The sequence below is a fragment of the Macrobrachium rosenbergii genome, chromosome 51, assembly GCF_040412425.1.
Source record: "Macrobrachium rosenbergii isolate ZJJX-2024 chromosome 51, ASM4041242v1, whole genome shotgun sequence".
In the NCBI taxonomy this organism is placed as follows: Eukaryota; Metazoa; Arthropoda; class Malacostraca; order Decapoda; family Palaemonidae; genus Macrobrachium; species Macrobrachium rosenbergii.
In genome coordinates, this window is record NC_089791.1 from 18,698,388 (window position 1) to 18,710,887 (window position 12,500).

At 35.2% G+C, this 12,500-nt stretch overlaps 2 protein-coding genes across 6 annotated transcripts in view; one reads left to right on the forward strand and one right to left on the reverse strand.

Moving 5' to 3' along the window:
- zetaCOP (COPI coat complex subunit zeta) overlaps positions 1-12,500 on the reverse strand; it is a 257,001-nt gene that overhangs the window by 222,373 nt on the left and 22,128 nt on the right. The window lies entirely within an intron of this gene.
- The window catches only part of lovit (loss of visual transmission), a 166,565-nt gene that overhangs the window by 120,204 nt on the left and 33,861 nt on the right, over positions 1-12,500 (forward strand). For all 5 annotated transcript variants that reach the window (XM_067094866.1, XM_067094867.1, XM_067094865.1 and 2 more), the window contains exon 3: positions 2,505-2,767. In XM_067094866.1, the coding sequence (XP_066950967.1) occupies positions 2,505-2,767 (263 nt within the window). The remainder of the gene's footprint in view (positions 1-2,504; positions 2,768-12,500) is intronic.

Sequence of the window (12,500 nt, forward strand, 5' to 3'; positions counted from 1 at the left end):
CATAAATTAACTATTTAAGACCGAACAGAGGACAACATTCGAAATATGTGAAAACAGAAGAATAAAGATATTTTCTCAGGAGAGACAGGTTTCCAAAAATCTTGGAAAACTTTCTAGGCGTACCGATTTTTGCGGGATTTCGGAGAAATAGGCCGGACTTATCTCAAAAATGAGTTTGTAATATACATAAATACATACATAAAACACTATTTATTTATCTTTCTATACATACATCTATATATATACACATACACAGACATTTATATATATATATATATATATATATATATATATATATATATATATATATATATATATATATATATTATAGTCGAAAAACGAATTCTGTAAAAAGAGGCGTTGTCCTTATATCACCCGGCAATTCTAATAACGTTGGTTCTGTCATTCAGCAAAGTTCACAACTTGCTATATTCATCTTTGATAATTGAACGTACAGTTTAGAAAAGAAACGCTCTTAGCAAATACATAAATTCAAACGCGAAACTTATGAAGAGAAGCAAAAACGGATGGATCCTTACGCTCAAAGCATTTACTGTATTAAGTAAGCAAAGCACATCTTAAAAATAAATTTGTTGCATTTAAACATTCCAGAATTAAATGAAGTAATTTGGAAATCTGCATATTTCTCTAAAGAAACAGTTATAACATTAAGAGTCTGCAATTCAGAAATATAAAAAGGTCTTAAAAGGTATGAACGAGTTACCACAAATTTCCGTACAATACATACGTAATATTTCTTAATCATTAAAAGGTAGAGGAATTTATGTAAAATAGATATCCGAAGATTTTCTCTTTCTACTATACATATATGTATATATATACATACTGTATATATATATATATATATATATATATATATATATATATATATATATATATATATATATATATATATATATAGAGAGAGAGAGAGAGAGAGAGAGAGAGAGAGAGAGAGAGAGAGAGAGAGAGACACATAATGTTGCCAAATAGATAGGTATCTCTTTCTTAGGATTAATACATACATGTGTGTGTATATATGTATGTATATATATATATATATATATATATATATATATATATATATATATATATCTTATACGTTAATACACAGTATTTACATGTATGTATGTACGTATTAGTCCTATCGAAATAAACTCACCTATCTATTAGACAACATTCTACTTGAAATAATTCCTTATTCTCCAAAAACTTCCCACGAACCAGACTAAGCAAGCGCCTTTCCCCTTGTACTTTCTGAGCAGTCATTCTTCACCCTTCGCCAGCCTTCATATATTCCTCGAAGCGCGTCTATGGTCTGACGCCTCCTGATATCTGTGCGGGTGTTTGCCGTTATAATTACGACAACGTGAGCTCATTTTGGCCGGCTGTTTGAAGACGAGACGTCAGTGCATATTAGTGGAAGGAGAGAGAGAGAGAGAGAGAGAGAGAGAGAGAGAGAGAGAGAGAGAGAGAGAGAGAGAGAGAGAGAGATTAAGGTGGGTGTATGAAGGGTGTGCCACAGATTCTGGAGAAGCTCTCAGAACAACCAAGATGTAGGAAGACAATCTGAACTGGCACTAGACGATGTATATCATAGATAGCATATGATCGAAAGCTCAGATAGAATTCATATGGCACTTAGGAAGGGTCAGGATATAGAAAATGCCCATTAAATTAAAATGGGCACTGAGTAAAAATTACAACATATAAGAAAAAGTTCCAAGTCAAGAATATAGAAACTTTTAAGAAACCCAAAATTAAATTGATACGTGCTGGTAGCAAAAGAGTTCAGAATATACACGAAATATCAAATGACTACGAATTAAAAAATCAAGACGATATGAAAACCTTCATCATTCAGTACCTCTATCAGAGAGGAAATTCTTATGTTTTGCTTATTCAGAGAAACGGTTTGCATCTGATGGCTTCATCTGAATGTTACTGGTTAGTTACCTACAAGAAATTCCTGTGGTAGAGTATGTTTGTGAAAATAAACATAAAAAGAGCTTCAGAAAAACTGCAGAACATAGAGGAATTGACATTATTAACGAAATATAATTGTCAATTTTTACACTGAACCCAAAAGAATTTGATATGGAATATGCTACGATACTGATAATGAAAACTTATTATTACAATAATAGTTTATTTCACATTTTATATATACGTAAACGTTCACACATATATATGCATATATATAAATATAAATATCAATATAAATTCATGTACACACACACATTTTATATATATATATATATATATATAAAATACATATGAAATAGTATATGAATATTAAATAGCAATACAATAAAATATTTAATTTTCCAAACTAGTGCTTAAAATGGCACTTATTTCCCTTTATACACAATACATACACACACACACACACACACACACACATATATATATATATATATATATATATATATATATATATATATATATATGTGTATATGTGTGTGTGTGTTTGTTTATACCACGTAAATCCCATTTTCCCACAGACGCAAATCCCGGATGGAGATGGTGCGAATCTCGGCAGCCGTGATGGGCATCGAGTTCTGCTACGCGGCCGAGACTGCCTTCGTCTCCCCGACGTTGCTCAAGATCGGCGTCAAGCACAGACACATGACGCTCATCTGGTGCTTGAGCCCTTTCATCGGCTTCTTCCTGACGCCCGTCCTGGGCTCGCTGTCCGATAACTGCAGGTCGAAGTTGGGAAGGAGGAGGCCCTTCATCATCCTGCTCTCAATCGGCATCCTGCTCGGTAAGTGACGTCATTGGAAATGTGGTTTCTTAAATACAGCGACTATCGGTAGTAGTTATCATTTACTCTTAACGAATGAGCTTCAAAATGTTAGGTTCTTGTGTTCACAGGTCTTTAAACTGTCCAACACGGATACGATTCCCTGCATTTTTAGCTTATTACCAATAAACTTCGCACGTACTAAACAGATTCTATCTCTGCATTAGTGACTCACATATGCACTACACCACCAGTATTAGCTTCTTACATTTTTGCCATAATACATACATAATTCACATTCACTGATATACTTATATACATAACTCTACTAACGACTAAAACTTACAGTCTTCAGAAGCCCTTGAGATAACAATATTTATTATAGGTATTTCAGATGTAGATAGGGATCACCAGTCCTCGCTTAAATCATATATGTAATTTTTGAAATTTTTACAAGTGATTTTACTATTATAATATAAAAAAATTTCAATTTTTGTAAGCGATATTACTCTAATAATATTAATCTGCTAACAATATTTATTATAGGTATTTCAGTTGTAGATATGGATCACCAGTTCTTACTTAAATCATCAAAAATTTTACTGTAATATAAAATAAATGTCAATTTTTATAAACGATATTACTCTAATAATATATCGGCTACATAAATCTATTTCATCTGAAAATCTTTGTTGAAAAACGTATATTATGTTCAATACTGTTATAATTTCTTTAGTGTGAAATCATTCCTCAGTGTTTCATATCAGTATTCTGTGATGTGATAAGTTATCTACACTTTCATCACTCTGTTTCATTTTACAATGCTGTTGATTCCAGTATTTTACAAATAAAGATAGCATCAATGCTCACAATCACTGTAATCTTTACAAATCTGATATCCTGACATTCAATGGACATCCTTGCTTGCTTGCTTTGCATTCACACCTTCATCTGTTGAATACTTCCCATCATTTCTCCGCAGATTTTCTCTCTATTTAATTGTATGAAGCCCTTCCAAATTCTTTGATTTACCGTCGTTAGCAGGTTAGGAGATAACTGCTGAAGTGGTAATTATGTAGAGCATTCAGTGTAGTAAGGTTATTCATATTACTTTCGCTGATAAATGTTTTAACTTTCAGACCTTAAGGAAATAAAAGGGAGACTTTTCGTATTTCTTTTAGAAGTGTCCCTTGTACCTGCCTACGCATGCGCATAAATACACACATATACGCATGTACAATATACGTAAAAAGACACCACGAAAAGCTGCAATTTATGAATTTACCAGACAACTGCATTTTTCAAACAGGTTTTTCATAAAACTCCTCGTTAATATTCCTTCAATCTCAGGGTTCCTTTCACCGCCTTCACTAATCCCTACTGACGCACTGCAGCGCTTATCCGCGCGAGTGTGTGTGCCTTCCCACGCGTTAATGGATTATCTTATTTAGGGCCAGTTTCTAAATCCTGAGCAAGAAGGTACTTTGGTCTGAGTTACGACCGGTTGAGTGGCCTCTTCACGTCGTAAATTGTCCGAGTGGCATTTTACCCCGTGCATAGAAGAATTCATTTTAGCATAATAAGCTTCCTTCTTAGCTCACGAGGGAAATTTCCCCGGGGCGGTATTCACAGGCAAGGATAAAGCGCTGCGTTGGCCGAGGGTCGTTTTGGCGCGAAAAATGTGTCTTCTGCATGACGCTCTGTCACAGTCTTCCTGGAGAAACTGACCCATGAAAGAAGGGCCTTTGAGGTAATGCGAGTGAATGGTGTCATTTCTGCCCTGTAAAGACACTCACTGTAAATATGAAAAGGATTAAAATAAAATACATGATAACTACAGGCCCCTATTTTCACCATAATTAAAGAAACATTACCTCTCTAATTAAAGAAACATTACCTCTCACCAATTACCTAGGATAATATAGTTGATGAATTCGTAAAGTCTTTTTATGTATTTGACATTTAAGGAATAGATCTTATGGTCAATTTCACTTCGCGTTTTGAGTTTCAAACTATCAATGGTAACTGCCAAAAATTAAATGAGAAACTTGCAGCCTTTGGCCCATACCTCACTTGTATTTACGCATAACTTGAAACAGTTCCAAACAACTGTTCATGATGAATAAGAATCGAAAACCAGTATTCTCGCTCACTGATACTGAGCCTTTCATTGGACTCAACAAACGCCTTATTACCTTAGAAAATCTGTTTCTTTCTATGAATTTTAATATTTCTATATGTACGTTTTACTTCATCTTCCAGAACTTTTGTCCACTATTCGTTACATCGTTTTTTCTATGGTAAGGGATTGGATATAATTATAATTCCCGTCAGTAAAATCTAACTAGATTTGTTTCTACGTCGAAATATTAATTCCAGAACCTTTCTTTTTATTTTTTCGTTTACGTCTATTTTTCTATTTGTTTCCTGGTGATACTTGTTACCACGAGTATTCTTTTCCTTGGTCTGTTTAAGGTGTATCACCTAAACTGAAAAGTTGAAAATAAAATCTCTACTACTAAAAGCCTTTCCTCCTCGTTGCCTTTCCACTCTCCATGCTTCTTTTTCTTTGGTATATTTATCATCTATTGTTCACATTCTTTCCATTGTATCAAAGAAATACGAAGGCTTGGAATCTGCCTGTTAACCATCTTTATACTACGTAACAGCGTTAGTCCTAGCTCCTCTCCCTAAAGCAGAACTGCGATCTTTACTATTTAAGGTCAAAATATTTTCATCACTTGATGAGGCCGGAGCTTTTCTCGTACTATTTTACAGTCTTGTAGGCAAAGCGATAAGAAATTCAACCGCAGTTAAATCTCTCAATTTCAGGCGACGTTGAACTTTCTTAGCTTTCTTTGGCTTACCGTTCTTTTAAAATCCTGCCTTAAACAAATAAGGGCGATATTTCCAATTCAGTTAAAATTCGCCATTTATATATGATGCTCGTTCCGTTCGGTGACGCTACAACAAAGACCCGTGGCCTCATCTGCCATACGATGGAGGAAACTAACTCAGGGTATTTTTCGTTATCACGCTATCACAGCGGCAATGACAAAACCGGCGTTACTAATCCTAACTAATCCTAACAGAAATTTATAAATATTAGCTAAACTTGTCCCCATAAGGTCTCGGAAGGCAAGGGAAGTGGCCATCATGATGAAAGATTGAATCGGGAGGAAATGGAAAAATTCCAATGTTTAAACCAAGACTACTATCGGGAACAACAAGATAACAGCAGATGAAAATATCACCATTTATTTTTTTATTTAATCGTACGTCTATTCCATTCCATTCAGTTTAGTTCTATACATCGGGTTGCTAATAAGAAATTAATATTTATATATAGTTACATAATAAAAATGTATATGCATTTATATACATGTATGTGTATATATATATATATATATATATATATATATATATATATATACATAATATATATATATATATATATATATATATATATATATATATATATATATATATATATATATATATATATATATATATATATATATATATATATATATATATATACATATATATATATATATATATATATATATATATATATATACTGTATATATATATATATATATATATATATATATATATATATATATATATATATATATATATATATATTTCAATCGGTGTCGGCATTTCAACAGTTAACCTAATGGTTAACCTAACAGCCGCCCCATATCATGTCCATTAATTGAACTTTCACCCGTGTCCTTCAATCACGTCACATCACCAAAGGGCACCTGAACGCGCGTCAATACTCTTGCCATAAAGTAATCTTGAAACTGAAAGAGAGCACGCCACCTTATTGACGGAGCTCGGCCGAGCTTTGCCTAAATAAATAGCGATGGATCCCGTCAAAATCCCCCAAAAATTCCTCCTCAAAATTCGGCAAACAGAAGAGGCGATACCATGAATGCAAAGGCAATAGAAAAGTTTAAACTGGAATCTGTATTGGTTCAATAAAACTTGGTTCACATATGTTTCGCATGTGTTTCACATGTTATAGGCCCACGCATGCAAACATACTTGCAGATAAACACGTGCAATGATGTATGAAATGGCTAATGTTTTGGAAGCTTCTGTGAAGGAGGTTCATCCAAAATTCAGTGATTAAGGTATGAATTTGGCAGAAAATTAAGTTGTTTCCAATGGAACCACCCTCGTTGGAATATATATGGAATATATATATATATATATATATATATATATATATATATATATATATATATATATATATATATGTGTGTGTGTCTGTATATATATATATATATATATATATATATATATATATATATATATATATATATATAGATTATATATATATATATATATATAGATGGTATATATATATATATTTATGTGTATACTTATATCTAACTATCCTCTTTCTGTCTGTCTGACTATCTATCTACCTATCTATCTATCTATCTATCTATCTATCTATCTATTTGTCTGTCTATCTATCTATCTATCTATCTATCTATCTATCTATATATATGTGTGTGTGAGTGTGTACACACGTAACAGACGCAAATGCATATGTTAAGTAAAAAGAGCGAGGAGAAATATTGCACAAAAGACACGCGAGCCTCTATTTCCTTGCTCTCAACGGCTTCTGGAGCTTTCCTCCAAAGGCAAAAGGCTTTCTGATGATCCTGTGTCCTCGGCTATTCCTTTTCATTAGAAAAGCTAGCTCACAAAAGAAGGAAGGGCGTCCCGATGTCCTATCGACGAAGGGCTGGAGGCGCCAAAGAGGAAGGCGAGAAGATATTCTGACGGGAAGGAATATTTACACCGGAGGCGGGAGACTCCATCTTCGCGTCTTTGATTTACACGTCACAAGATGCGTATTGTCCTTCTAGCTGCCGCCGAGGCGGTGCAGAGCAGAAAAAGATTCCACGGACACACACACACACACACACACAGAGAGAGAGAGAGAGAGAGAGAGAGAGAGAGAGAGAGAGAGAGAGAGAGAGAGAGAGAGAGAAGCATAGGAGCTAAAAGTGTCTCTGCAAAAATAGTCTCTGGGAGGCCATGCGTAGCAGCAGGAGGTGCCAACCAATAATGCATATCATTCATACACATTCGTAAATTTTAACAAATTATTCATCAGAACTAAAATTAATAGAATTGTGAGTGACTTTCGGTAAACAATGGTATTTTACCATGAAAATGAAAAAGAGCAGTGCATTCAGTTTCAGGAAAGATTAAAAATTTTGTCATGAAAAAACGTCGCACTCTATTCAGTAAACGTTTGGATTCCTTCATGCAAATAAAAGAGAACGTCGCATTCTGTTTCGGCAAAAGTTTGAATTTTATCATGAAGGTTTGAAAAAGAACGTTGTGAATGGTCCTTTTTAGTAAAAGTCGGGATCCCTTGATTAAAATACAACAAAGTGAGCAGGAAAAAAAAACGTTGCATCCTGCTTATGACACGTTCCAACATGAAAACAAAATAGAACGTTTCAACTCAAATCATTATGATTTGATCATGAAGATACAAAGAAACGTGGATGCTATTTCATGTAACGTTGTGAGTTCATTATAACATTAAGCAGAAACTTGCATGATGCATTATTTTACTTCTGTGCTGAACAATTTTATTCCCAAAGTCAAAAAGGTTGGCTGGTTGTTAAAAGGAAGTCACTTTTTCACATTCCGGCGTCACTTATCATGCTGCCTGTTGACACCCTCTACTTATAGCGATTTAAGTCAGCGTATTCGAAAACATTTTTTTCTTGACTGATTGATACTTTTAGGTCTCACTGGTTATTGACCGAGAAGCAACGGGATGAAATATGTTATGGAATCATTGTTGTGAGAACAGTGAGCTGAAATTTTTACAAAAAGAAATGGATACCACGAATAAAATTAAGCAAGACCTAAATTTCACATCTTTTTATGCGAAGAGCTGACCAGAGGCAACTTCAAGATTCCCAAATTAGGTAGCTAGTCACAAAAGAATCCCAAATTAGGTAGTTTGTCCAAAAGAATCCCAATTTAGGTAGTTAGTCACAAAAGAAGCCCAGATTAGGGAGTTTGTCCAAAAGAATCCAAAACTAGGTAGTTAGTCACAAAAGAAGCCCAAATTAGGTAGTCTGTCCAAAAGAATCCCAAATTAGGTAGTTTGTCCGAAAGAATCCCAAATTAGGTAGTTTGTCCAAAAGCGTCCCAAATTAGATAGTTAGTCACAAAAGAATCCCAAATTAGGTAGTTTGTCCAAAAGAATCCCAAATTAGGTAGTTTGTCCAAAAGAGTCCCAAATTAGATAGTTAGTCACGAAAGAATCCCAAATTAGGTAGTTAGCCACAAAAGAATCCCAAATCAGGCAGTTTGTCCAAATGAATCCCAAATTAGGTGGTTAGTCACAAAAGAACCCCAAATTAGGTAGTTAGCCACAAAAGAATCCTAAATTAAGCAGTTTGTCCAGATAAATCCCAAATTAGGTAGTTAGTCAAGAAAGAATCCCAAATTAGGTAGTTTGTCACAAAAGAATTCCAAATTAAGTAGTTTGTCACGAAAGAATCCCAAATTAGGTAGTTAGCCACAAAAGAATCCCAAATTAGGTAGTTAGCCACAAAAGAATCCCAAATTAGGTAGTTTGTCCAAATGAATCCCAAATTAGGTAGTTAGTCACGAAAGAAACCCAAATTAGGTAGTTTGTCCGAAAGAACCCCAAATTAGGTAGTTGGTCACGAAAGAATCCCAAATTAGGTAGTTTGTCACAAAAGAAGAAACTTCTAGCCTGTGAATTTTTTTTTTTTTTTCTGGTGTCCAAAAATCATGATTCCGTATCAACTACAACAAATAAAAATGCGCCAAAGTTTCATCGGCGAAAAGGAGTTTTCTGTATAGCCACGGCACATGAACTTAAAGCCGCGACCAATGAAACTCAGCCAAGGTCCGGTGGTCGCCTGTGTTGTTGGTACCTATAACGGTGCCAGAAGTACGATCATGGCTGACTTTAACCTTAAGTAAAATAAAAAAAACTACTGAAGCTAGAGGGCTGCAATTTGGTAATTTTGATGATTGGAGGGTGGATGATCAACATACAAATTTGCAGCCCTCTAGCCTCAGTAGGTTTTAAGACCTGAGGGCGGACAGAAAAAGTGCGGACGGACAGACAAAGCCGTCACAATAGTTTCCTTTTACAGAAAACTAAAAACGATATTAAGGAGTGTCAAAATCCAAAAGGACAAAAGAGTAAAAAATAAAGAGTCAACCGCCTGATTTTAAGAGAAGAGGCAGCTTGACGTAAAATGGAAAAACGGCTCGGTGGAATGCTTCTAGCAAGATTTAATAAGTCCTTTGGACTAAAAGAAAGATTTAGTAAACATAATTAACTTGACAGATAAAAAGAAAATGGGGATTACTTTACGGTGCAAATTATTTCTAGTTGAAAAAACTGACAGAATATTGAACAATTACAGCTTCCGGATATTTTCTGTATACCTCATTTACAAACTATTCTTCATATCAAAGAGGTTCAGTAAAAAAAAAAAACTTATATTCTGAAACACACGAGAGGAAATCTGAGAGCTAATTAGACCAACTTTCTCTGTGTTTTTAAGTTCTGTCAACTAGACAACAGTCTGAATGCCACCCACTGACGAACTCCAGCATTTATGAGAATGAACCAATTCCAAGTTTTCCATATTTCCAGAAAATAATTGCCGTTCATCTTTCAAGAACCTTCTCGACATCTAGCATAATTAATGAGAGCCAAAGCTCCATCTAACAATAGCAAGTGTTTATCATCTCAAGAGAAAATTTGCAAAACAGTTTTTACACTCTTACAGAAAATTTAACTGAAATGAGAAATACCAACGTCATACCTTTCATATTCCTGATATACGTAGGTGATTTAAATCGCACAGTTAATTTAATACGCGCTTCCAAGATAACATTTCAGCAAGTCCACATGTCCATAATTTCCAAAGGCAGTCTAATTAATTTTGCAAATATCTGCGGGATATTGAGAACAACTGAAAGCAGAGAAGTTATTTATCTTACCTCCCTGGAATTGTGAGACCAAGTAAATTGCCAGAATAGTTTTGTGAAGACTTGAAAGTTCAAACCTCTCTGTCAACCACTGTTCCAATAATGGGGTTCGGCGAACCTGGGAGAAGATCTTAAAAAGCCATTCTTCATTCTTCCTCGCCATCAGTGACACCCCGCCGCTTTTGCGCGATTTTCCCTTTCTTTCTTTTTTCTTTTTCGTTGTTCTGTTGCCGCCTTTCCCCGTGTCCCAGACAACCTCATTGTCTTGCTTAACCTTTTATTGCTTTGCTTTTCGCTCTAATGATCACGCCGGCGTTGAGCAGATTTTTACCTCACTCGTTTCACTCTGAATTCAACTTTTAGTTCTACTTTTAGTCCTTCCTTCTCGAGATACCAGACCCCAGCACTATCTTTATTTTTCCCCTCCTCTTCATTTTCTTCCTTGTGTCGCAATTAATTCCCTTCTTTTTTCAACCCTGTCATTTTCCTTCGTTCCATGGGAATTCTCTCATGTATACTCATCCGTTTTTCCCGTTTTTATCTTTCCATCTTGCTTGAACATCATTATTGCTATTAATTTTAGTTTTTCTGTAAAAGAAAACTATTGTGCCGGCTTTGTCTGTCCGTCCGCACTTTTTTTTTCTGCCCGCCCTCAGATCTTAAAATCTACTGAGGCTAGAGAGCTGCAAATTGGTATGTTGATCATCCACTCTCCAATCATCAAACATGCCAAATTACAGCCCTCTAGCCTCTATAATTTTTATTTTATTTAAGGTTAAAGTTATTGATTATAAGCTGTAGTGGCTGTACAGAAAACTCGATTGCGCCGAAGTTTTTACTTGTTTTTATATTTACACATTACAGGTAATTTCAACATTATTTTTTCGCCCTCTCAGCTTATTCTTTGAAATAAATCTTTTTATTCTCATTATGAGCTTCATTCAGTTGTTCTCCATCAATTCCTTTTCTCCTTCGTTATGATGTTCGGTTGTTCCTTCTTCTGTTCGAGTTCCTTCGGTCACTCAACCTTCTTCAGTTTTGCCTTCATTCTAAATCACTTATTAGAACCACTTATCAGGCGCTTTTGTTGTCCTTCTTTAGTCTTCCATCGTTCCATATTTCCTCGAACGAAAAACTCATCTTCCTTACTTCTTGCAGTGACAATCTCGTCCTCCTTATCTCCTCGAAAGACAATTTCGCCTCCTTTATTTGTGAGAAATGAGGGAGTTGCTTCTACACCTAATTTTCTCAAACTATATCTTACTTATTTTCACGAATGAGAAACCTTTCCCATCAATGTCCCCGAACATAAACCTCTGTCTCCTAATCCCCTAGAACAAGAAGTTCTTCACCCTTAACTTCTACAGCAATAACCTTTTACTTTAATACCACCTCGAATATGAATCTCTTCTTTCTTATTTTACTCTTCTTCCTTATTATCTCAGACGAGTAACCTTTTCCTCCTTTCATCGAGTGAGAAACATCACTCTTCTTCCTCAGTTCCGCGGACTAGAAACTCTCCTTCCCAATTCCCTCGGCTGGGAAACATCACTCCTCCTCCACTTCCACGACTGAGAAACATCACTCCCCTTCTTTACTTCCTCTCATTGCTCCCCTTCCATACAGGTTCTTCTCACTCTGCTTCCACCCCATCTCGCCTCTCTCTCTCTCTCTCTCTCTCTCTCTCTCTCTCTCTCTCTCCTGAGTGGATTTCAGTGTCAAG